At 49.4% G+C, this 27,801-nt stretch overlaps 1 protein-coding gene across 1 annotated transcript in view; it reads right to left on the minus strand.

Annotated features, from left to right (window-relative positions):
• The window catches only part of LOC131211550 (probable nuclear hormone receptor HR38), a 94,741-nt gene extending 85,231 nt beyond the window's left edge, over nucleotides 1–9,510 (minus strand). The window contains exon 1 of the mRNA XM_058205058.1: nucleotides 9,072–9,510. Coding sequence (XP_058061041.1) covers nucleotides 9,072–9,510 — 439 coding nt within the window. The remainder of the gene's footprint in view (nucleotides 1–9,071) is intronic.
• Nucleotides 9,511–27,801: the final 18,291 nt, after the last annotated feature.

Below are 27,801 nucleotides of genomic sequence, written 5' to 3' on the forward strand. Positions count from 1 at the left end.
AAAATATCGAAAAGTCGAGTCGGTGTTAGGATTATTACAAAGTGAATTTTTCACAATGGATTCCATTGCCTTCCTAAATTATGTGACGTCTTCCCAGTCACTCCGAGGTCCATCAATCTCTACAAATTTCCTATTCACTGTGTAATATAAAAATGCCATTTAATATGCCAAACTGTTTAAAGTGAATGGCACCAAAAACGGCGAACTTTGTGCTAATTTAAATCACCGATATCAATTTGTATCCTACCCTGGCTCATTAACCTTTAGTTTTTCAATGAACCCGGCACACCGCTTTTCAATCGCCTAAAAATTTCAAGCTGCAGCAACTAATCTTTCGATTAATTGCATTCGAAAAAAAGAACCGTAACAAAGCATAAGTCAACTGTGATCGTGCACTCTTGTTGTGGTCGAAGATTTCTGGCGCGACCTTGGCGCAATCTTCGCCGACAGCGCCGAAATGTCAGTGACACGGTAGTCCGCAACATGTCGTTCGGGGAGAAACATGTTTCGGGGTTTATTATTTACGCCCGTCATAACCGGAATGCACTTCTTGCACCGCACGACCAAACAATCATGTTGCGATTGCGAGTCTTCTATCCGTTACAATCGCGCTTCGCTTGTTGCCAACGAGACACGCGCTGCTCACGGATCTAATCCCAAAAAAGGGTGCCCGAACGACTTGCGGTTAATTTTATCTCTCGTTCGCGTAATTAATCAAACGATTATCGCAGAACCGGGGCCACTTTTTGCCGGAGCCACGTGCTGCATTCGTGCAGCAGAATGGAAGCTGCCGTCGCCTCCCGCGGATCGAAATCTAATCGGAATTTGCAACAGGACAGGCGTGTTTCCAGGGCCGGCCAACTGATTGGCTCCGGGTGACTGTTGGTTTTTCGGCAGGTTGCGGACCGCTCCACGGTAATCCGGTCTCCGTTTTGCATCGCTGCTTCCTATTTAGATCGCTCGGTTTCGCCCGTTTTTTTTTTTGTTTTCTTCTCCTTTCCATTCGACGACGGCGGCGGCCATGCCAAACTGAGCCAAACTGAGCCCCGGGTGCACCAAATGAGCTGTCTGAGACGTGATTAAAAATAATAAGCCGTACTTTTCCATGCTCGACAACCGCCGAACCACCTGTCAAGCGGTCCCCGGGGTTCGCGTGTGCTGCGTGGCCACGGTCGGTTTCGGTTGCCGTCTCCGGTCGCACTGCCGCATAGCTACCGACGGTGATCCTGCGTGTGCGGGGACCCCAGCACCAAGGACCCAGAAATCGAACCCATTTTGGCGAAAGTGCTAATGAGCCGTGCATCGGCTGGCTGCGACTGGCCGCGAATACATTCTATTCACATTTTATCATCATTATGAGAGCACCGAGGCCGGGCATCATCTTGGTGCACCGTTGCCTTCGCTCGGCCGTGTCGCCAAGATGCGTATCAGCGGCCGGGAGTCATAATCGGGATGAGCCATATTTTGTGTCGCAGTCGAACGCGCCGGTCGCCACCAGAGTGGCAATTAATGGACGGACCGCCGTAAGATTGTCGCATTGCATTTCGGGTCGAGTCCGACGCGTGACTTCGGGATGCTTTGTGATACAAACTAACGGAGCGCCAGGCTGAGGCTGGGTGACGATAATCATTTCGATCATAAGCCCGGCCATTGAGTGCAGTGAGCAGTGCATTATCGCACCGCGCACCGCAAGGTGTTGGCCACGAAACTCGCGCACAATTAGCCACATTCACAAAACTCGGACTCGGGGACGTTCGTTGCCGCCGTGCGAACGAAAGTGCGAAAATTTGCACGTCCCAACCATCCGGAACCGGGGGGCCGTCGGTCCACGACAAAGGCGGAATGTTTCGGTCGGAGCATCGAGTAGAATGTGAGATTCACCGAAAACCTGGCGCGGCGGTGGCCAGCGACCAAGGAGGGATTGTGACGGGACGGCGGTTAATGTGCATCACAAAACGTGACGTTTGTGTTTACGGGCGAGGTCTTGCGCGAGATAAAATGTAATGCGCGCACGCCACCAAACGGTGCGTAGCGGGGATTGGGCCGCGCGTCGCGGCTAAGCGAGCTGTCATGTCCGCGGAGACAGCGGACAACGCCCAACGATGAGGCACAGGAATGTGGCGAGCAACTCTTTTATATCGTTTCGGGCGCTACAAGAAAGCCCCGGTCTTTGGGCGTACAAAATTTGGGTAAGCCGGAGCATATGCAACAATTCATGGGACGCCAGGACGTTTGGCGTTCGGGCATCGATGATGGCGTTTTAAGTTTCAGTTAAATCTTTTTTATAATATTAGCTGCTTGTCCAGATTTCACCATCCTTAAATTTATCGACTAAACTTATTTAATTTAAATTTATGGTTTCAAATTTTAACGTTAAAAAATTAACGCTAATCAAGCATTTTAAGGTTCATATCAATATTCACTATTCAGAATGGATATAAATCGCATTGTTTTGTTTAGAACTTTGACTACTTAAGCCTCAGAAGGCCGCCATCCCCAAAATCACAGAAAATCGTATTCGCCATCGCTTCGGTTCAGAAACATTCCTGCCATGTTCCAAGTACACTTTCACCGCACGGCCAACAGGTGTGTGATTTGTTTCCTTTTCCCCACCTAATCCCAGTCCAAACACGAGCGTGTGAAAAGTGGCGAATTTGCTGGCACAAACCGTGCCCACCACCGTCGATCGCTCGATTGCATCGATTGGAGCCGGACCGGGCCAGGAATCATCATCGGGCGTGACAAATCGGACCGCATGATCAATCACCGACTAAATTACCCGACCGCCGCTGTCTGGCCGGGGGCCACCAGGATCTGGCGCTGGGCCCTTCTGACTGAGAAAGGCAGCCGTCGATTGGCCACTTATGGTCGCGTCCCTATTGGGTTTTTTTCCGCAACCACTCAGGGCGATCGTGTTGGCGATCGTGGAACTATTTCTGGGGCCCGCGCTATTCGAAAATACTGACCGAAATTATAAATTTAGACCCTCTTCTGTAGGGGTTGGGGAATTTTTGGAATCTCGGAAAGGTGTTCGGAAGCGTAGCGCCCCACCCGGGCTGGGGAAAACAAGTTCCGGGAATGTGTGACATTCGATACACGAGAACCGAAATGAAACGCTGGCTGTCGAATAAATCACCTAAATTGGGTTCGTTTGATTGGACGAAATACTGGCCATCTAATTTGTTGTATAAATTTCATTTTATGTTGTTAATAGACCTTTGGAAGGATATCCGTACGGGGCGGCAATAGTTTCGACCAAGCCGACATGTGACAGCGGCGCGAAAACTCATGCATCGGACACGGTAGATAAAATGCGCAAAACAACGAAACAAGCGACAAACTGCGAATGCTTACAACGTGCAGAAGCGCAAGAGTACACCGGCGTAACATAAAGCGAAACATGAAACAAAACAAGAGATAAAAGCCACAAACAACCAAACACAAACACCACAGGGCCAAACGAGAGAGAAACAGCAAGAACTGCACATACGCGAGTGAGCATAACAAATAAAACGCAACACCGCGCAGCATAAAGGACTGGCCAGGCTGCAAGGGGGCGATGCGGGCGGCGCGAGCGCTTTGCTGGGGAGAGCGAAGATTTATGATACTTTGATATAAATAAGTGGGCATTTGTTGTTTGTTTGTTGCGCCTGCACGCAACGGGCGAGCGCCTCGAATTGTCTCGATCGCGCAATTGCATCGCGCGCCTCAAGTGCATCGGCGGCGGCGGCGGCCCCGCATCGGTGCCGGTGCAAATGAGAGAGAAAGAGAGAGAGAGAGAGCGGGCAGAAAGCGGAAAGCCAGAAGCCGTCGCAGGGGCGGAAGAAATCGCGTGCAGCAGCCGTGAAGTGGCCGATGGAGGCGGTGGCGGTGCTGTACCCACGGTGCATCCAGTGGCAGTGGCAGGGTACAAGGTCTCCCGGCTTTTCGCGCTTCGCGCATCGGCGTGCTCCTTTGGCGTGCGTGCGTGCGCTCGTGTCAGGCGGTGCAAGTGAAATGCTATATCGCACGGTTCACGCAACATGCAACGTGCCGCGATTCGCGTAATAATAGAAAATCATTTTAATCCCGAACCCGAACCGCGCCATCCGAAAAACTCCACCGAAAAACTATCAAACGCTGCCGGGCCGCGTGCCGGCTGCCGGCAGGTCATTGCACCGCCCGTCCCGACCCTTGCCCGCCTCCTGGTTGGGCTGGGGAATACCGGGAGGCGTAATATTGGGCGTTCGAAATGCAACACTTTCGCCGCCGCAGAGGCTGGGTTGCAGCTGTCCCGGTTCAATTCAAGTCTTGGTCCTGTCGGAGCACGGGGTCTGGCGTTGGACTTTATCGAAATGTGAGGTACAAGAACATTACTTTCTTGGGCTCACTTAAATGCTGGGAATATCATCGCCCGGTCAGAAACACTAATCGATCGTTAGAAGGAGCCATTTCAAATGAATATTGATTGTTCTTTCTATGCCAAAAGAAGCCATTAACCAACAAGCCAACAAAAAATATTTGTGAATCTTTAATTGGTCTCTTATTTGCTTCGTCCCGTCCTTGTCTTTTGCACACTGTCTGCGTTGTGCATTGATCGATAGTCTACGCAGCACCACTCAATCGGGTGTGTACGGTAAGTACGGCAGTTCAAATCCTGACTGAGCATAAACTTGAATGTACAGTTGTAAACGTGAGTAGACTAACATACTGTTCTCCCCGTAGGGTCATAAGCAACATTTACTTCCAGCTTATAAAATTTCTCCTGCACGCTAAATTTACGATCGTCAAACACTGATCGTATGTAATTCATTAGCAAAAGTGATTGAACATTTTATGATCCATATAAACATCATCGTACGATCAAACTATAGCCGCTTTTGTTTAAATCGCCGATCTACCACGGAATAAAAGATTTTGTTTGAAAAAAACGATCCTTTTTTATCAAGCAAAATTTTAAATTGAATCCACGGTTCAATGCACCTTAATATTTGTCTAGAGTTAATGTCGTATTATGAAAAACTTCATATTATGGAAATTAATATTCGAAACGAAATTGGATTCGATGAATCTATCTATGTAAAAATAAATGTCTGTTTAATCGTTTGTTTGTCTGTTCCTTTTTATGGTGAAGATCATGTTGAGTGACTGACGAGCCACACGAACGGCGTGTAATAGGAGTAAAAGAGTGCCTTAAGGACCTCCGGCCAACAGAAATTAAATGAAAATACATTAAGAAGCGAAGCAACGCTCGCACCGGGTGCATCTAGTTGCATAATAGGAATTGAATGAGACAAAAATTGTTGATAATGATTCAACATTAAGCCTTCCTTCCTAAAGTATTAAGTGCGATGTATTGAGGAACTCAGCCGAATTTTATCGTTTTTATTTCAGCTTTCATTTTATGTACAGTTTTCCGTTCCAATTCCAATTATCTCCTTCCTCTCGTTCAAACAACAGCAACTACTATAATTTGTAGCTACGACAAGGCAAAAATTGTGCAAAAAAACAAATAATAGAGCAGTGTTTTTGTTGCAGTCTTAGCTCCGAAACTCGCTTGTAGTGCCACTACATTCCTTCCCGTTCAAATGTTGTTAGCTTCAAATCTCCAATTCTTCTGCATCATTTCATACACCCTCCGGCGAACGGTTGGTTCCACCACCTGTCAACAAAATGATGGCGCCCCGAAAAGCCTTTCCTTCGCCCCTCGCCCGGCGGGGCGGCGCCATTCGATGGTGCGCATCCTTCAAACTTGCATCCTCCGTCCGTCGCGCTGAAGCATCTCAATCTTCACGGCGGTACCCGATCTCGCGCTGACCGATCCGAATACGGATAAATAATTGCGTGTCAGTCGCGACTGATCATATCCCGGCCTGCCCGACCCAAAACTGCGGCCCTGCGGCTTATAAGGCCATTAGCGCGCCAATCAAGCGCCAGCCACCGGCACCGGGTTCGGGGAGCATCGTCACGGGATTCGAAAGGCCACCGTTTCGCGAGCATAAAGTGGCGCCAGCTATCGGGCAAGCAGCCGGTCGGCCGGTCGGCCGGTCGGCCGGGGCATGTTAACACGGGTGCGTTGATTGTTTCGATGACATTAATGGCAATAATTAGTGGCACCACCGCTCCGAACGAGGCGGATTTGCATCGGCCGTCCGTCCTGTCCGTGGCCGTTGCGATCGCCCGCTCGATCGTCAGGACGACGACGGTGCTGACGAACCTCCAAAGCGCATCTTCTGCGCAGGCAAGCAGTTTGCAGCTTTGCACATCAATTACCGAGCCGCGTAAAAGGGGATCATCGAACGGTCGATGGGTGCGTTATGTGGCGCCACCGATAGCGCCAGACACTCCCGAGGTGGCGCTTAAATTCTACATCGAACGGGCGGGCCGGCGGGGGCCAACATAAAAAATGGAGTGTACCACGCGACCGACCCAGTCCGAGGGCGATCGTGTCGGGAGGAACGATCGTCGGGGCAACAGGAAAGAAACAAGAATTAGAAGCGTGCCCTATACGCCCGGTACGCCCGGCAGGCGAGAGCGAACGCACAGATCGAAGGCAAAAGAGCACGTGATGTATGGGTCTTCCAAATTAAATTGCCCAAGAACGGCCCCTAGGCGACGATGCCATGGACACGGCGGCTGCCTGATCCTCGGAGGCAGCCCTCGGGACTCGGGCCCCAGAACTCAGAACGCTCGGACCATAACTGGCGCACGTCCTGGCGGCCGCACATCATAGATCACTCGACGCAGGCTCATCGCTTGATGTTCTGGTCTGGGCCGGCGATGGCGCTGGGCCATCGGTGGTTTGATATTTTGGCGACTTTTTTTTCTGTTGGTCGAAGTCTCCCTGCGGCGTGCTCTTCAGGAATGATTTAAAACGATATCGAAAGAGCAAATAGCTTAATAATACCCCTGCTGACAGTGTTGATCGTTGTTCGGCCGCCAGGATGGCCACGCCGATCGCGTGCCTCAAGTCACGCCAGAAGCCGTTTGCGTGTGTGTCTGGGGTGGAGGGCGATGCATTTTTCTTCAGTCGTCAGTCAGTCACTCGGTCCGTCCGTCAGCCCGCGAGACGGATCAGCGTGATGCTCCATTCTTGGCGGCTCTTGGCGTCGGCCTCAGGCGGCGGGGGGAGTCTCGGGAAAAATGTCACACTGTGTTCCCGCCGGAGGACTGGCTCGTTCTGATTGTGCCACCCTCCGAAGGGGGTCCGCCGCACATCATTACGCCGCCGGTTGCAATGGATAAGGTTGCACTTTCGATTGTGCTATTTTTCGCTGACCGGGTGATATTTGGACAACCGGCCCACCGGTTGGCGTGCCCTGGTGATCCGTGACGGCGATCCGTATTTATTGTCCACATGGAGGCCGGCATCCCGTTTGCGTGTTCGGGGTGGGGCTCGGGAGTATAGGAATTTAATTAATAATTTCGCTAAGGTTACTGGCGCACTGTGGCGCGCGCGATGGGGTTGCGTAAGGCGTGATCTTTGAAGGTACCGATTTAGGACCCCCGTTTGGCTTCGTTTTTCTTTTTAATTATTATCCTATTTCTGTTTATCAGCTCCAAAACCACCGCTCGGGGAGAGAGAGAGCGAGACGGGTGATCGGAGCAGTGATCGAGCCGAGCCGGGAACAGGATCGGGCGGCCGTTTGTGGGGAATTTATTTTTAAGCCATCTCTTGAGTGGTATGCCCCGTTATATGCTCGATTGATGCTGCCGGACCGGGTGGAGAGGGCCAACTAATTGGCATCGCGAGCCACATATTTTTGGTATGCGACCCTACCCCATCCCCCTGGTGGCGCTTGCCCCGTTGAGGAGGAGTGTGATCGACTTCCGGGATGCGATTTGGAGTTGGGCCCACAAAAGTCGGCGTACTCGTTACGATCGTTCCTGTCACTCGGTTCAGGATCGCCGAAAGAAAAACATAAAAAATCGACAACACGCACACAGAGGCGCTCCGTGACATGGAAGGATACTACCTGTGGCGTGGCGCAGTTGGCGTTCCGGGATCAAATTAGGCGATGACATGGCCAAAAATCACCACCCACCAGTACTCGGCCACTGCATTCCCGGTGTTGGGACCCGGGAAATCTTCCCGGCGCCCGGCTGATGGAGATTTCCACTTCGCGTTCGCTCGCGTAATTAATTGCCCGGGGCCCGCGCCGGCCGGCCGTTCTACAAATTGGACATGAAGGTTTGGGGCCCCGTGACAGTTATGCTCGGGGCGGTGGCCAACGGTGCAGAGGGCCCGACAGGTTGGCGATGCGATGATGATCGGTTGGCCCTGGGCCGGGGACGATGTTGGGCCGACGACGCCCCCGAGCGCCGTAGATCACGTCAAACATGGTTTTGCACCGTGATTGACAAGGTGGAAGTTTGGCCGGTGAAATACGTTTCCCCATCCTGGCCCACCCGCCGGTGCTGGGTGGGTGGTTAAAACGCCGTTCGTCACGAAATCCGGCAAACCCGATCATGTTTATACGAGCGATGGTAATGGATTTTTAATTAATTTTGTTGTATCATCTTAGAAACTTTAAATGGTTGTTGTAATTAATTGGTAATTTTTACAACGTTTTAGATTCTTTTGCAGACTTTAGTCGATACGATCGATACGATCTTCGAACATCCAAATTCAAATACGTTCCCTGCGGAGGTCCTGCAAAACCCATGTTACTGACAAGTCCTGCCCTTCATTTTACGTAAAAAGACAACCGAGGAGGGCCAAACCTGATTCTTCCTTTTTCGGTATCCCAACCAACGAACAATATTGGCCTAGGATTGGGGCCAAAAAACAATATAAGCCAACATTCGGGCCAAAGGCCTGATGGTAACGAATAAAGTGTTGAGCAAACCAGAATAACATAAAAATATTTGAAGTCCAAAATGGAGAAGAATTGGGAGATGCAATGCCCTCCCGTATAGAATATTTCGCGTCATAAGTTCGGTTCCCATGAACGAAATAGAACCAATACAAAAATTAAGCAAAAAATATATAAATTAAAAACAAAAGGAAAGCATAAATCATAAGCATAAAAATCAAAGCATAAACACACAATAAGCACAAAAAATAAGGCAACTAAAAAAAAAATACATACACTTTTTCTCGTCATAAAAGTCAAACTCCTCGCCGAGCGGCTCATTGTTGTTGTTCAGATCGCCATTGTAGCCCTCGCCACCGTGACTGCGCTCACCAAAGTACGGGGCGCCCCCCGGTCCGCCATGTTGGTGATTTTGGTGGTGGTGTTGGTCACGACGCCGTTCGGCGGGCGGATTTACGTTCGCGGGGCCGGAAATCGGACCGAAGCGGGCGTAATGACAGGGCGGCAGCGGCGGCCCATCGCCATCGGCGACCACGAGCGACGCGCGGAAAAGGCTGGCCGGCGGAGAGGACGACGTGGACGAGCCCGAGGAGGAGGACGATGACGAGGAAGAGAGGCCGGGCAGGTGGTGCGCGGACGGTGGCAGGGCGGGCGATGGCGACGATGGCAATGGTTCCTGTTTCACGACGATCAGCGAAGCCAACCGAGTTCGCATGTCCTTCAACCACGGTGTGGCCACCGGCCACCAGGCAACCGGAAACTGGGGGTGGACGCTCTGGCGGATGTTGGCGGAACGGAAGCGGATCACGCAAAGACACGACACACACGCAACGACACCAATGTCCGATATCAGATCAGAAGGACCGTACAGTACGGAGCGAGGAGTCTAAGGATCGCAGCCAGCCAAGTCGAGAGGGTCCACCCGAAGGGATAGGCGATCGTGGTACATTCTGGGTCCGGAACTAAACCTAACGAATGCAGTCCTCGTGGTCGCTAAGGTGGGCTGGATGGGCCAGCTACTGGCCTGCGGACATGCTTCACTACACACCACGAATCAGGATCCGTTCAAAAGCGCGGCGGCAGAAAAGCTGAGAGGGCACCAGATATTGTTTCGTTTCGCTTAATTGTGACACACTCAACAAACAAAAAAAGGTTAACAGGCGATAGTAAGCCACAACTGGGCGCAACTGCACACACTGCAAGGATATATTGTCACACAGAAACACACACGGTAGGCTAAACACATAGAAGCATGGGGATGGATGGGATCGAATGAGGATCGAAATCGGGGCCGAATGGCACAAGAAGTCACAGGATCAGCGGGATCAGTGCATCGAGTGAATGGCGTGGCGTGACATTGTAGTTGCGTTCCACTGGGCGCCAACTGGGGTAAGCAGGGGCAAGAGGTAAACTGAATCCACAATCACACAGAAGTAGTAGTAGAGGAAGATAAAAACCCCGTATGGCACTGGCGGCATGCACCGGGAGCGAAGTGTTTGAAAAAAAAAGGAGATAACCAAGCGGAACACGTGGAAGCAGCGCGCGGTACGTGCAGCAAAAGCGCACCCAGCACACAGACACACACATACAGGGTCACACCGGTCCGGTGGCCTGCGGAACGAACCTGGTGAAGGCTCGGGGACCCTCCTCGGGTGCTGTTCTTGTTCCTTCTCCAGCACGGGAATGTGGCACGGGGCTTGACCACCGCGGCCGGAATCGCAATCGAATCCTGGTCGTTGGGTCAATCCGGACGCTGAACGGTGCGCTGCATTCGCTGCGCACAAACACACACACACAAACACACACCGGCACACAGAGATTAGAAGGAGCACAGCACCACAGGAATTAGCCACAACAAACAGCAACCGGGCGCGTGTCACTCGCTCGCTCAAACGTGTCCTGGCTCACGACTCACGTCGTACAGTCCATCGAAAATTCTCACCAAACGCTGCTGCCAGCTCGGGAAGGGGGGGGGCCTTTTTATCGTCCCGATAACCCGCCGACACAGGGACACGCACGCACGAGCTGTTTCCGGAGTCCGGAGGTTCGCCTTCGGATGCTGCACACTGACTGGCGGCACGGCGAACGGTTCGATCGTCAGTGTCCACCTACGACGAAGATGCCGACGTCGCCGCGGCTCACGATCGCGAGCGCGAAGGATCGCGCGCGAGAGCGAGTACGCCACGGTGGTGAGAACGGAACGTGAGGACCGCTCACTCGATCGGTGCGAGCGAGACGCCCGGCGAGACACCCGAGTACACTATCTTCGCGCCACAGTTCACCCGATCGTCGATGGGCGGGAAAAAGGTTGGTTTTCCACCGTTCCGTGCGCGAGGATGCTGACTGACTTCGCGGCGTCCGCTCTCGTGAGCCACTGTTCACCTCACTTCCGGCACTTGGGCTCCGAGAACGAGATTCACTTTCGCTTTCGCGCTCACTTCGCGACCCGGTGTCCCGGTAACCTGAATCTCACGCGCGCCGGATGACCGGATGACCGGTGACCGATCAGCGCACTCTGCAGGACTCACTCTCACTTTCGTTCTGCCGATCCACACCGACAAAAACCGGTTCCAATTCTCTGTCACTTCACCGAGATTCGTCGAGGCACTCTTTGATTGGTAGAAATAAAGTATCCACGTCCCGTAAGCCGGACGACGATGGAGTCGACAGGACCTGGACGCATCTGCTGGCAAAACGCAAAATCACGGACGAATTGGGTGATGGTACCTCCTGAGGGAAAGAGTTGTCGACGGCACGCAGCTCCGTGGCGGCAGCAGCACTGTTGGTTGTTACGCGGCGTCTTGGACGCGACTGAAGATACGGCCGGCCGAGCATCCGTCTGTATATCGTTCGAAACGCTCATTCTCACGCCGCGTAGCTCCAACGAAAGCAAAACTCGCTTCTCGCTCTCACGGCGAGCCCTAACCTTCCGCAAGCGGCGCGAATCTTCTGGCGTGCGCACGCTCGCGACCTTCGCCGTGGCGTCACCGGTTGGCGCAAAGCAGCCGCCCCCCCCCCACAACCCAACCGAAAACCCACCGCCGAAAGACAACAACCAGAGGGCCGCCGCCGCGAGACGAGACGTCAAAATCGATCGCGCTCACGTTGGCTCACATACGTTCGCTCACTCGCTCCGCTTCTCACCAAGCGAGCGAGCGCTTTCTCTCAGCTCTCAGCTCTCGCGGAATCGCTCGGCATCGCTCGTCACTGGTGACGTCACGCGGATAGCCGAACGTGCGCCACCCGTGCGAGCCGAAGCTTTCGGTGACGTCACGGAACGGAAGTACGTTCCGCGTCGTCACCCGCGCCATTTTCACGTGCCGAGTGAGTAAAGGATCCCCGTTGGGGTGGAAATTTCATTCATACTTTCCGCCGACGGTTCGGTGCGTGAGCATGCGCCGTTTGGAGTGGCAAAAATCGATCGATTCTCGGAACACCCCCAAGTAGTCGTATCGCGTTCGGTTCCGCACCCTGGCGCTGCCACCCTGCCCCGCCGATCCATTGAACTTGGCCACCGGGTGAGTGATGACGAAGGTGCTCCGATCGATCGATGCGATGCACTGCTCTTGAAGAATAGCCGACTTGTGGGGAGCTTTAAGGACGTGATGGTTCAAGAGTTAGTCCATTGTAGAGTAGCGACCCCACACCCACTTCTCACGGCTGTGTATCGGCGAAGGGCACTGCTTCCGCAATTTCCTGTAGCGGCCGGTTTTCTCACCACCAGGATGCTGAGCTATTTTCAGTGAAACTGTATTAAATCATTATTACAACGGCGCGACCCTTGCACGGAGCGGAGCAGAAGTTGCGGAAACTTCTTCCGCTATTTGCGGAAGAAGTTTGCCGGCCGGTTGTGGTTCATTGCATAAGTTGCTGGGTAACGTGGGTAACTTGGGCGCACTTCGGGCGCCTCGTTTTGTTCTTGAACGCGTGGCCAACTGCTACCGGCCCGAACCCGATTGCGTCGCCCTTTGTTAAGTAATACATAATTTATCTTTGTTTGTGGTGGCACATTTATCAGAAAGAGTTTTATAATTATGCCTACAGTGTGACCGAATCGGACGGCATGGTGGGTTTTCTTGGGGAACTTTCCACAAACGGCTATGGGATAGCCAGGACAACAGTAGAAAAGAAAGTTGCCCAGGAGGAGAAAAACAAAGTTTTACAATATTAGCCGAGCCCGTCAATTTCGTTCCAACCAGCCACCGTTGGCAATACAAGCAAACATTCGTGAGAATCAACAAGTTTACTGACCATCCAATAAGTAAACAAACATCGTCCTTCGTCCGACGAAGAAAAATATCTTCAAAGTCGTGGGAATCGCGAAGCATTGGCGTTCTTTATCAATTACAAGTGACAATTTTTATATCAGTTTTCAGCTAAATTAAGTCAAATTTAAATTTCATAAATGACTTTTTAATGCGCAATGTTTTAGTAGTAAACCTGTGAAACACGTTCAATAATAATAATTATTATTATTATCCTTTAAGATCCCCGATGCATACCAAACACCCGATTTTACGACTCATTCGGTCGGCACCAACGGTGACGTAAATAGGTTAGCGATACTGACCAACGCCAATGTTTACAGGCCCCGAGTTGAGGCCAAAGTCATGGACTAGCTTCACTCGCAGGCCGGTAAGCCAGCGGCAAGTCGCTCATCGGAAGTGCCGTTCCGGATTCCGGGGTGCACCGTTTTGCCTCCGGATTGGTTTACATCTATTTTAATGACGTGTATGTTGGTACCTGGGGGGGTCCGGCAAAACATGATGACCTCACCATTCGCAAGTCCAGCACCGATTTATAAATATCCTTGCCAAGCGAGCCTCCCTCGGGGGCCGCGTTCTCAGCGACCACAATACTAATGGTCTACAGTCACACGTGTAACGTTGAAAGCCTTCCCTTTTCTGGGATTCCATTTCGATTCCCTTTTTATTTTTGTAGAACTATAGGCATCGGGAACAGTAAAAACACCACCCGGAAGTTCCGCCCAGTGTTACGGGAATGTTTACGCTATTTCGGAACATACGGCCCCAGACTGTGCCGGAGGTCGGAACGGAACGAAACAGTCGTCATAAAAAGCTGATCCCAGGAATAGCAAAAGCGGTCGCGTGAGGAACGGGAACGGCACATTAGGTGCACCAACTGCCAGGCGCTTTGCATCACAACTCACGCCAGAACCGCAAATAGATTCCAGCCGGAGCCGGAGTCGAAATAGAACTTCCTGCAACATTCTTCACCGTATTCCGTCGCCGTCATCACATAAACACTGATGCTTCGAAAGGTCTTTAGATCAGTTTCAGAGCTTGGGGCCAAATATCGGGCAGCAAATGTTACGATCAAGGCTTCAATCGAATCAACATACAAGGCTGGATATGGAAATAACACAAACCAACATTGGTTTTGGCCCCCGAGATGGTGCCTCCGTAACTTCTGATATTACACTTCGCAATGGCCCGGATTGGCAGGAAGCCAAAGCGATGGTGAAAAACTTTATCAAAACGTTTTCCTTTCTTCGCACACTCGCTTTCCCGTATTATCCCTCAGTGTATTATGTGAACAGGCATTACGGTAATATTGCTTAACCCGGTTCCCGGGTGTGGCCATTATGCCATAAACGTGAACCCGGCGCACATCCCGGCGGACGCGTGCACGGCGCTAATTTTAGGAGTTTGGCCAACTTTCATTCACTCCAACCATGCCGTAACCATAATTATGCTCCGGGTCGCGAATCACTAGGAATGTCCTATTCTGTACGGAGAATGGGCGCCATCTCTCGTGTCGGCAGTTCGGCAGCTCCACTTGGCAGCGCAGCGTGCTGTAAGAATAAAGTTTATTTTTCCCTTCGAACGGCATGTTCGAGCGTCATGTGACATAAGGCCTGCAGAGTGGTGCTGGTCGTGTGACAACCTGGTGACCAAAGTGGCCCTCTCGGTTCTTTCGGAAATAGCACTTCACGGGAACCAGTCATCGCGTTCTCGCGTCATGTAATAAACCGACCCCCGGAATATCTTGCACGGCCTACACACGCATTCAACAAGACAGACCCTAAAGGCAAGCGTCGAAGGCGAACAATAATTCGTGTAAACCCCTATTTCGGACCCCAATTGAGGCGTATTATGTGTGATGCCCATTTTGATCGAAGCGACTTCCGGCTCGGCTCGGGAATCGATTACCGCGAGATCCTTAAGGTTCCCGACTCACGCCACAAGACGTACACCCGTTCAGCGCATCGCCCGAATGGCGGAAATGGAATGCATGTTGGCCGGCCAGCCAGACTATCGGAACCATTATCGATTTGCAGTGCGCGACGCTGATGGCGGCGTCTTAACTCACCGGGTGCCGGGTGCAGAATTTATGCTATCAGCACCTTAACACCTTGAGCCGCCCATGTCGTGGACCGTGTCCTTGGGGCCGCGGGCGGTGGGGTTGCAGAAATCGGAAGGTTTATGATGCAAGCAAGCTGCAGTCCGGGGCGCACGGAACGAGATTTCTAGTTCCCCATCGCGAAGGTCATCGGTTGCATGATTAAGCACCCTTACTCATAACACTCCGGGCGTGTCTTCGGATCCTTGGCGGTAAACGCCGGTTGAATCCACCGAGAGAGAAAAAATTGTTGGCCGGATCGGTAACATAACACCACACACATTCTGCCGACTTTATGTGGTGTGTGGAGCCAGTTGAGCCGGAAAAAACGGAGAGCGAAGAATGGGAATCAGAAAACTTTCTTCGCCACAACCTGGCGGGCCAGGAAGTTAATTACATCGAGCGTGAGTCGTGCTGTGTCCGTCTGTGCGTGGTTATGAAATTTACTTCGCAAAACTTCACCCAGAGCCAGCGGAACCCGAAGGCTACGATTTCATCATCATTTTTTCAAGTTTTCTATTGTTTCAATCACGGGCCAGAAAGCTGCATACATTGTTGCTCCTGTGCAAGGCAAGAATCAGAACCGCACAACTGTGTGCGAAAATAAATGTTCAACACACTCCAGACATGAGATAACAGATTTTTAGATTTTTCAATCTAATCTCCAATCTAAAAATCGATGTCGTAGATTAACAAAAAAATAAAGAAAGTAGTAAATTGTTTAAATTTCAATTAGAAAATGGAACAAACCACTCTAATCGCCTTTCATCACTCACTTATATTAAATCATCGTTAGGAATAATACTTGCTTGGTAATTAAAGACAGCCTCAAATGTTGGCTACGAAAGGGTTTAGAGTAAATTTTGTTTCTTTTTTTCACCATCACACAATTAGCCTAAACTCAACCTGAAATAGCCGCCACTGGAGCACAAATAACGTCACCATGCGCACTGTGTACTGCAACATTGAATAACACACCGCCGTCAACATGTGCCATTGGAGTCGGCATCGCGACACGCGCCACCGCGAACAGGGCGTCTTGCCCGAGCCGGCCCTTCGGTAGTCCTTGGACTTGGTTTTGCTCGGGACGACTTCTTGTTTACGCCATCCGCGGTCCGCGCGACGCAAAACGGTCGACGAACATTCGTCACAAGACCGCGGCGGTATCGGTATGTTATCTAATGATTAGGTAAACAACTTATGCATCGCCTCACCGGGCCAAAACATCGACCGACAAACAACACCTTCGCCGGGTCACATCGCCGGGTGTCACCGGAGAAGTTTTAATGACACCACACCGTGAACCGGATGTGTGGCAAGGCTTAGTAACTTCGTAGAAGGGTCCGTTTCCGATACAGTCGCGAGGGAAAACTTTCTGCCGAGCGAAGGATCCTGGATAGGGCCGTAGTAAATGATACAGTTTCTTGACATCTTTAAGAAAACTCCCGATATAGAAACCAGAGAACCACGTTGCTACCTGCAACCCTTTATCTCCGGGACAATAAATAGGGCCGTTTAATGTCGCGCCCACATCCACATTTAGGGCCCTTCTCGAGTATCGTCGCTGGTGGGTGGCGTGGAAGACGGCTTTGGGAGGCTCGCGTTACCTTCTCTTTCCCGTACTGACGTCATTGATAATGCTCAGCCCATGTGGCACAGGAAACGCGTGTTTCTGTGTGTGCATGGGTCGAAGGTGTAGGCTTCGCGGTTCCTAAAGCTGCATGGCAGAAGCATAACCGCCCCGATGGAGTGGCCTGGTCCGTCATGCGAACCAACACCACTTTCGTGGAAAACACTGCGCGTGTGTCAGTGGACCGGCGTAGAACGCAGTTCGCTGTGCTGCTCCGACCCACTGTTGCCGTCGCAGTCCAGTGTGACGTCACATGATAGTAGTTTCCGTGAAACGCCTGCACGGACACGACCTTCGCCTTGACCGTCGTCGCCGCCAACCGATGCCAAACGTTGGCCGATTGGGTCGGATTGTGTCGGAAAAATCGATACCATTTAGTGCGGCACGTAATCGAGGTTGAAGAGCCGTGTCATGGGGAGGGCGTTCTAGAACTTTGCTGAAACAAAAGGCAAAGCATGGGTCTCTTTAAGATTAATTATAAAAGAATGAAATGCGCTGAAGATATTCTAGATTAAAGATCCTTCGAATGAATTTAATGTGCTTTAAAAAAACGATAACACTTGTTTTCATTCGTAAAACATATTATTGATAATACTGTTTAAAAAATATGGCATCTTTTAAGGATTACATAAACGGCGCATAATAAAAACTCTCAATTAATTCTCATTTGTGATCTTTTGTGGTTACTTCAAGTTACTAAATGCTTCTAAATTTCACAACAAAAATATAAAATTAAGCCTCTCTCTAAGTATGGTCTACTATCTCCATCACAAAATTGACGTGTTCAAATGTTTTCACAACTTGTTTTTTTAAATTGCATAAGAATGGTCTTGTTTTATCCAATTCAATTGTATTAAAGCAAACGAACCGACTGTAAATAATCGTACATTTTTAAAGATTATTTTACAAATGCATTCTCTCGCTTTCAGAATAAGATTGTAATAAAATATAAAGATAAATATTTAACTTTTTACAAAATCTTATAAATTATTCCATTTACATCAGCAACCGAGACTATCGTTTGTTCTCATCGTTAAGCTTTACGTGCTCAGTACGTTTCATTTTTCGCAATAGAACCAACTAAGCTTCGCTTCCGCGGATAGAGCGAAGGTATTTAAGCCAACCGTGAAACGTTGAATAAATGAATTAAATCGGTCGATTTCATAGGCGTATTCCACTTGCATTAAAATGGTTTGATTTGCTTCCCTTTCATAGTGCTTTTATTATTAAAGACATAGGTTTATTTGAATAAATTATATTCGCAACAAATTCCCGTAAAGCGGAAACTTCCCAAAACGTAGTCAATACACAGAAAATCATCCTCCAACGAAGCCACCATGTTTACAGGATCGTTCCATGATGGTTTTCAATGGCATTTATTTCATCTTTCGATCTGGCCGAGCACAACTACGGTGGCGATGTTTTTGAAACATTACTTCTCCCGTGGCGGTGGCCAAATTTCCGAGAAGCCCATTGAATATGCTTTCGCGTACTGAATGCTAGAACGCCACTCCCAGAGGAATGTCGGTCGGTTGGCGCAGGTATCAGCAGCATCTGTCAGAAGGAGCGGTGCCCATGTCAGAACACCCCACGCGCCACATCCAAACATCTGCAAGCCCACGCAAAGAACGCAAGAAACGGGCAGAACGGGCATCGGAAGGTAAAAAGCACCGAAAGAAAAACCAAAAATTGAAGCGATTATTGCCTCGGGAGATAAAGTGCGATAAATGAGATTGCGACGCGTTTCCGCCGTATGTTGGCGTTATGCTCGTGGTGACGTCATATCTGTGCGAGCGAGACGCACGATTCGGTGGCCATCGTCGCTCTGTCGTTATTTTCACTTTCGCCGCCACAGACGAAGGCCCGCAGGACAGGAAGTTGGGCAGCGCCATATCAATCATGAACCGGACGTGTGTTGGTGAGCTTGGCGCCAAACGAATTCGGAGCTTTCATTCATCATTTCGCCGGAGAGCTTTTCCTTGGTGTGGTGGTGTGCGTGAAAGCGGCTCCATTTTCCAACCCCACATTCCGATGTTTTTCACCTCATCGCTTGCGTCACGGGTGCGGAGATTTTTCTTCACTTAATTGGCTCGTGCCTGGTGGCTATTCGCCGGTTCGTTATCTGCGAAAAGGGCGCTGTCGGTGACGTTTTTTATGGCCACAACCAGGAAGCACGTGCACCGAAATGGGCGTCGTGTGAACCGTCCCCGGACACGGAAGTCAACGCGAACCGCCAATGAGTGATAGGAGGCTCCAAGCCCCTTTTGTGAGCGGCAAAGTTTATGGTCGCACACCGAGGCACCGAGCCCTCGAGGTGATAAGCTATCGCTTCGAAGATTGGTTTAGTGAGTTCTGGCACGCGGAGGCGCGGAATCAATCGATTGCCCCGATCAACTTCCGCTTATCTCCCTCGCGACCAGATGCTGTCCGCAATAACAGGAACCGGAGCAACAAAGCAACGAGAACCGAGAGCCGGCCAAATGCCACGAAACGCTCGCATTGAACGCTTTGAACGAAAACCGGGCGACGATTAGCGGTCGGCGAAGGCGACGGCCAAGATGTCTCTATCGTGCCGGGGCGCTGTAGTCGTAAACTGTCTCGGCAAGAACCGCGAAATTGCATTTACCGACATCGATTGGTTCGACATCCTGTAGGCAGAACGGCGACCGGCCGGCAGCGTCCAGGAAGCGAAACCGCCGCGCGTATGTTCCGTGTGCGCCAAAGAATAACGAACCGAAAAACAAGGCAACTGCAATTTCAATAAGATACCCGCATGCAATTTAGCGCATAAAATTTGTCTCGTAATCGCCGCTGGTGCTGAGTAGGCGTCGCCGAGTCGCGGGAGGTTGCCGCCGCATATTGTAGTAGGCCATGGGGTAAGTGTCTTGCAAGCGTCGAAGGCTGTCCATTTTTTTTGCACGCGCTTCTGGGGCCAGATTCCACTACTAGGTTGTTGAAGTTAATCCGTTCCTGATGGGGCGATTTTTTTTTGTGCCCAAATTTGGAACAAACGCCAGCTGCGATACTTTTGCTCAGTTTCAAGTTCAGGTTATTTTTATTTACGCAACTAATGTGCCTTACTTGTCCGGGTGGCCAAATTTCAATTTGAAGGCTACCTAGTTTTTAGCGGTTTACTTTAGTCTCCTAAATCATGGTCCTGTTCCTTCTGCTTCTGTTTATTAGTTTAGTTAAAAGCTTCTGTTTGATTTTTCTTTTCTTTTTATTTTCATTCTTTATACTTATACTTAAGTTGAAGGCATATGCGTTATCCCTTATCATTATATCGTTTTCGGCATTCGGAATCGGCATATCGGCACTTGACATCCCTTGTAGCGGCGTTTAACTGTAATTATTTTAATCAGATTTAATCATTGCATTGCGTGCGTGCGACGTGGGATGCGATTGCGATGCGATTGCTATTTTTTTTGAACAATTCTTGGACTTTCAAAAGCCACATTTTTTTACTCATTCGTTTTTCAATCATTTCATTTTTTTGTCATTCTATTAGTTCTCATTTTTGTCTCCCGCCACAGCACAACTTCCCGGCTATCATTATGAGCACATCTTGGCGTTAACCTTCGATCGGCCATTCAGGGTGTGTAGCAGAATAAGAAAATAACGACGTACACGGGCCACGGGGCGGGCAGCGTGTACGCAGAGCGTGTGGCGCAGGAAAACAGGTCTTGGCCGGATGAAAAATGGATCAAGTTCATCGCTGTAAGGCCCGCCGTAGACGCCCGCCGTGGGCCCGTCCGAAGACACAGCATCAAAACAATCGGACAGGTAGGTTCTGGAGCCAGTAAGTGGATCAATGTTGTAGGTTGTTGTTTTTTTTCTTCGTCTTATGTCGTGTTCCTTTTTGTTTCGCCTCCCTAAACGCGTCAGCGCGTATACGGCGCGTGTACGGGGACAGAACCGAATCCAATAAAATACGGTTCAAGAATGTCGCCATGGAGCGCACTCTGGGCGACAATGGTTGACTGGCCCCGTACGTACTAGCCTTCGACGCCCAAGGAATGTGACTCCTAATGTTGCGCCCGGGAACGTGTTCTTAGCCCGCTGATGTGGTGCTGCTCATTAAAAAAGTTGGCAGGTTTTGGCCCGCCCGGTCCAATGTCCTGATGCGGAACCGTTCCCGGTTCCAGACTACGCGGTCTGGGCGCCTCGGTCCGGCTCGTGTCCGCGGTGTGGAAGAAGACTGCGAAGAAGAAACGTTAATCTTCTACCAAACCGATGGCGGCGTGTCCTTGAGGATCCTGTTTTCGTCGGCTCGCACCTCGAACGGCTTTAGGATTTTTCATTTCACTTCTGCACGCCCCAGCGATCGTGTGATATGTAAAACCCCTGTCGAACTAAAAGGTCCCATTCGCTCGCGCGATCCCCGTGCGGTGGCCCAACGCCGCAGCATAGGAATATGTTAAAGAATATATTGGGAAAAGGTGGAACAAAAAAGATTGATGTTCACCTTCCGGTACGGGGTCCTCGCCCGCGAAGGTTGACCAATGCTCCACCAATGGAACCCAGCGACTTCTGCTTTTTTACAACCGGACGACGAGCCTTTGCTTTGACTCCTGAAATCGATGGCTTAATTATGAGCCGTGGCGAAGAGTCCCCCAAAGCCGGTGTGCCAAACTCCGCCAGCCTCATTATGTCGGATGTTATGATCTCATTATGGGAACTAAAACAAATGAAACCACATCAACGGCCGAGCTGCTCGGCCCACAAACTAGAGTGTCCTTCGGGTTGGGTAATCATCGTTATTGATTCTTTGTTTTAATCGGCGCCCAATTTGGAGTGGACATGAATATTTATAGGAAATCGTTAACGTTGATTTTACGGCGATAACGAGGAAGATGGCACTGATTGCGGAAGGATACGGTTTCGTTGGATTCGCCCTAAACCAACCACAGGGCGATCGACTTGCAGCTTTGATGAGGATCGATGATCGCGCAGCAACGCGCTCATATCGCTCGTAAATGGGTTTCTTCTCACGCACTCCCTCTGGGAGCATATTTTATTTTAACGATCCATCCATCCGCGCCGCGCATTCAAATCGGTTTACGTGCTCGACCGCTAATGACGCGTAAATTACAACATCGTGCGACATCTCATCACACGCGGCTGCCATAAATTATGGACGCTGCGTGCGTGCGTGAGAAGCAAAAAAAATATGACGCAGAATGGGACAACTTAATGACTGCTCGCCATTCAACGCATAGCCGGGGCGCATAAATTGACGCTCCCTGCATACGTAAGAAAAGCCGGCGAACCTGGGATCCAACCTCGCTTCGGATCAGCTAAAGATCACCCGCGGGTATCGGAATTAGATCAATCATTTGTCAACCGTTATCTGCATCTCCTCGTAGATTTTTCTTTTAAGATCGCTCGCTCCGCCTTAGCTAACTTGGCCGAACGGTATCGGTACGCGATCAGTGTTTACGGTTTGGAAACACAAAACGATATCCTTTTTCGCGCGATTTGGGGCCACGGGGATATTTCGCGTAATTCGCACGATAACCTCTCTCTCTATCTCTCTCTCTCTTTCTGTCTCGCTCGCTTTCGGATGAGAAGTAAGGTCGATGTAATTAATCAACCCAATAGTGCCGTGCCAGCAACCTTTAGCTACCGACGGAGCCACCGTCGGGAGTGAGATAAGCTTCAGTAGTGCAGAAGCAAAACAGCAAAACTGAAACCAACCATCGGGTTATGGGACAGTACGCAGCTTCCGTAAAATAACGGCCTTCGCGAATTGTTCGAGGAAAAGTATGCCCAAGTGCGAGTGTATGTGTGCCACAATAAAATCAAAATGATAACAACTCGCACGGATGGTCCTCGGATCGCTCCTTTTGCAGAAGCCAGGCCAACGAGCCTCAAAAGTGAATGTGCACCAGACGGCCAAGGTTTCCGGCCCCCAAACGTTGGGACCAACAGGAGCCGTTGGTTTCGTATCGTGCCGTGGGTTTCCGATTTGTGCTAAATGTTTATTGCCGTCGATCGTTGATTGGAGAGGATCTATAAATTTAAAGCATTTTCGGTACAGTTGTGATATAAATACTGCAATCGATCTTGATTCTGCGCACGAAGAGTAAAGTTGTGTCACTTTACATTATCGCACGAAGTTTGTAAGTAAATTTCAAACGGTAAATTTCAATTTTTGCCTTCAGATTAAACGAAAAACAATGTAACAACAACTTAGTTCCGCCTCACATAGCTCCACGTCTCGAGTGTATCAAAGATATCGTCTTGTAAGGTGTGTGGAAGCCCGAAGTGATCCGTTTGACCGTGACATGCTCGCTGGTAACATAATCCATATCGCCGGGAGTCATTCGACACCCGAACCTCGGTTTCGACGATTGACACGCGCAGCAGCAACAAACCCGGGCTACGAATGGTACTCAGACAACAGATCACCCCGGTCCGATCTACAGATTGCAAAACTTCAAAGTTTATGCAGCTTCTGCAGCCTCTCAACTTGCTCGCGGTGGATGGTCGGTCTTGTTGCAGCCACGGTTTGCGTGTCGAATGGCCACCAGCAGGCTCCCAGGCCAATTGGTCGGAAGGTTCTTCTTCTTGGCGGCCGGGTCCACGACCGGTGCGATCGCAATCGGTACCGGTTCGGGATTTGGGCTTTGGAATCGCTTCTCCACCGCACAGGACAGTACCGATCGTCGAGTCCCATCGGTCACTCCTCTGCAAACCCTTCCCAGGAACCGGTTGGTGCCATGTCGAGCATAAAACAAATTAACAGCCAAATGATATAAATAATTATTAGTCGGTGTATTTTTTCCTTTCTTTCTTTCTGGACTAGCCCACCATAAATTGTCACGCCGGCCAGGTAGGGGGCGACCCCAGGAGGTGCACGCGACTGCCGGGGCCGCTGCAACCTCGGCGTTTGCATATATGCAACCGGTGCGTTGTTATGGCGAGTGGCGTATTTATGATGTGTCTCTCGCCGTTACTGCGACCGTGTGCCGTGTTGTAATTTTAATGTTGGCCGTACAGCTTTATAACGCTTCGTAGGCCCAGCTTGCGCAGCTTGAGCGACGTGATGGTGCTACTGTATTACTGTACCCGGCGCCGGTAACGGATCGTAAACTAGAAACGTAAACCGAGTGTTTATAAAACAAATCTAACCTATGTAAATATCACACGCGCGGTTGGTGAATTATGGCCACATTAGGCATTAGGTTAAGTGTGATGCCCCTGCCTTATTATGCAGGCACTTAATGGCTTAAACATTATTATTTTAACTGTTCTAAAGTGTACAGCATAAAACGAGTCTATCTCAAGTATTTTGTTATTTGGTTATGAAGTGAAAAATATGTATTACCTTATTGTTGCAATTGTTGCATTATTTCAGTTGGTTTTCTGAATCTTCTTTTTTGTCACGATGAATACCATCTTTTCATAATAATTGATACAAAGTGGTAAAGTGCAAAGTGGTAAAGTACTAAAAATTTAATAGGTAATTTGATCATATCGCGAAAATAGTTATAGAAATAGAAATAAAAATAAAAGAATAGATAGAGTACTGAACTGAGACGCTGTCCGGCTGTAATCAACATTCTTCAGCATATTTTTATTCAGACCCCTGTTGAAGTCCGAGCCAGTTATGATGTCTTCACTCTATAGTGCGTGTCTATTGGCGTGAAAACATGGGTATGCTGTCCACAGTGGTCGGTACGAATTAAAGATCGCCGTTGATCTTCGCAAGATCAGCAAGATCTTCGAGCATAATATAGTAAAAATAGTTCTTTGTGACGAACAAACACAACCAGAAGTGCTGTCCTTCGGTGCAATGTTGTCCATTGCAACCAACGGCACACAGCGCCACCAGTTTAATTCCATAGGGACCTCTGACTTGCTTGCTTGCTCGCAGCATGGTGGCCACCGCCGCAGCATAGTTCCCGGGGCCGAACTTAGGAAGGTGAAAGGAAGGCGTTTAGCGCCTATTATCGTTTATCTTGATGACCGGCCATTACTGGCAGTCATGTAGCCCCTGCATCCCTTTTAAAGAAGAAGTCCTTGGGAGATCGCTGGTCCTATCTTGTCGTAGGAAAATCACATCCCACTAGCAACGGCCTGCTAATGAGTATCATTAAACAAAATTCAATTACTGTCTCCAGCCGATGAAAGGCACAACAGAAAATGTCGGAAAGAAGCAGAAGCGAAAGATAAATATTAAGCTGGAATCGGTTCGGTCACTGTTTAATACTATTTTATGCGCCAATTTTCACTATTTCAATCTTCAAAAAACGGTAGCAAATTTGGCTCACTCGCAGAGGTGCCTCAAAAACGGATTAATTCTACCATTTCGCTCGAAACAAAAACGCATAAACTCCCAAATCAATTTCAGACCAGACTTCATCCGTTCCGTGTACCGTGAACGACCACCCAGACTCATTTTTAAAACGCCTGTGGATCGTTGTTGATGAACGACCCAAAGCGGGTTTTTGTACTACACAACATCCATGGGCCAACGGCGGCCTCAAGCTGTAGGACCGTTGCGATGGGCGAGGTAACTCGGCCGTTTTCCAGAAAACGGTACGCTATCCATAATCATATGCCATTCAGCACCACGTGAAAGCTAATTGAAGGCAGCATATCAATCAGCGGGTGAGTTAAACTGAGTGAAAAACATAAATAATCCACCCGAAGTTCGATCGTAATCCTGTGCGAAAGTGGCACGCGAAACCAGTCGACAGGCCTCACGATATGACGAATGTTTAAGAACCGATCAGGTCGGATCAAGTGGTCGGGAATTAATGTCGTCGGATTTCTTGCCGGTGTCTCAATGGATGCCAGCTGCCATCGTTAGACCAACAACGGCCGCGAAATAAAACTTGTTCGATTTTCTGCTTCGCCGGAGATTGAAAATCAGTGTAGTATTAATAATATGAGCAATGTTCTTGGTAAAGAGGTAAAACAAAAGAGAAGCAAACTAATTCAAATTCTTAAAATAACGACTGAGAAGAAGTAGAATAACATATTTCTTTAGCAAGTTTAGCCTAGTTTGATGTAATTAAAAGAATCTTTTTGTAATTTGTAAATAATGTTCAAGTTTGGTATAAGAAACACGCAAAATCATTAAATTCTTTTCATAATAAAAACTGATAAGTAAATCCTAATAAGTAGGAATCATAATAAAAATTGTAATTCATAATTATAATCATAGTTCTAAAAATTACTAAGCATACTTCAACCGAAAACGTTACTTAAAGCTCATAAGGAATCTTTATCGAAATCGTTGAGGGGTGAGATCCGTTCACAAATTAGGTCAGTATAGCAAATCCGACGCACATTCCACTGAAATCTCGTTTCAACTTGCTCCAAACAATAAAATGCTGCCCTAAAGTTTACTATTGCTTCTAGCGATCGAACACAACGGTAATGATGTGGTGAAAGCGCCCAATAAAACATTTAATTAACAAGCGCCGTACATCGACAAAAGTCTCATCAACGGTGGTGTTACAAATGTGGCAGTAATACAGGCGGTAAAAGCTAACCTAGGACTCCGGGGCACCCTTCACCGAGTCCTCCCACAACCCCGACACACCCGGCCCCGACCATCATCATCTTCATATGAGGTCGCTAAAGCGCAGTAGCCGAGAGCCCCAGTCGTTGAGCACCGAACCGGGAATCCCGCCAAATGACGATCGTAAGCCACCGATCGGCGGCCTCTCGATGCCTGCGACTCTTCCCTAGGCTTCCCTGGGCTCTATCGCCGGTCGCGCGGCGCTTCGACGGACTTCATCAATCAATCTTTTCGCGCGTGCGATCGGTCTGTTTGTCGACCGGCGGGGCCCATTACCGGGCCAGCTCCGGAGCCGGGCAGCTGCGGCCGTTTTTATCGTCCCCTTAAGCCAGACCACCGTCGGCCGGGTGCGGCGTGTTCTTTGCCTAATTTCTTCGCGCTTGGCACGAAGCTACTTCGCGCCGCCTTCGACAGAAAACATAAAACGTAAACTGGCGGAAAATAATAACAATAAAATCGCCACTAATCGCGGCCGCTGTTATGATTGATAGACAAAGCCTCTCGAGGTGCCCCGTGGTCACCCAACCGCCCGTTAGCGATGCCTTTCAACGGGTTGCGCGGTGTCCTGTGTCCCGCCGGTTGAAGACTTTGTGTTCGGGCGGACGCATGCGCTGCGCATTGTCTTAAGCATCTGTCGGCCCTTCGTGGGTGGTAACGAAAGTGATGTCGGAAAGCTGTTTAAGCCTCGCCCGTTTCTAACGTTTCTTTTTTTTCAAGGAACTCTATCCCGAGTCTTTCTTTCTTCAATAAATTTTGTAGCGGGACACGTAACATAACAGCACACCGCCGATATAGCAACCAATTGCAAACTTTTCTGCAGATTCATGCCTTTAAAGTTATAAAGAAAATAGATTGGAATTGGAATTTACTAAAATAAAACTACTGCAAAGTATAATTGTGGTGAAGCGTGCAAGATTTAAAGACCGGTAAAAAATGTAAGTAATTGTGTCATTTTACGTAATTATAAATACACTCGTTCGTAGAGCCGTATGTCTGTTTTTCTTTTAGCTGATCCTTAATGCGGTTCTGTACGTTCTTATAACAATAAATAATAAATAATAATATCTAGTGATGCTGACGATCAATTAAGTAATGTGTTAATAAACTCCAGATTTCTATTTAAATTACACTTCTTTTTAGATTTCTTTCCAATTAATTAGCGGCAAAGAGCGCCATGTGAGAAAACGCTGTTCATCACCATCAAGGGTTTGTTATTCGCCACTAATTCGAAATAATCATCGCCGAAAGCGTCTCTGGTGCCACAAACAAGAACACAAACGACTCCTAGCACGCGGCACGTGGGCGTGCTGGGTTTACGATGGCGCACACGCCTCAACAACGACTGGCCGTGAATGAGCCACGCACGAATGGGCCACGTTGAGCCACGAAAACGTAACTAATCCGATAATTAATTTTAATGTCTGATTAATTTGCTCGCTTGCTTCGGGTGATGGACGAGCTCTGCTAGGTGGCCGCCA

Source organism: Anopheles bellator, chromosome 2 (assembly GCF_943735745.2).
Source record: "Anopheles bellator chromosome 2, idAnoBellAS_SP24_06.2, whole genome shotgun sequence".
Lineage (NCBI taxonomy): Eukaryota > Metazoa > Arthropoda > Insecta > Diptera > Culicidae > Anopheles > Anopheles bellator.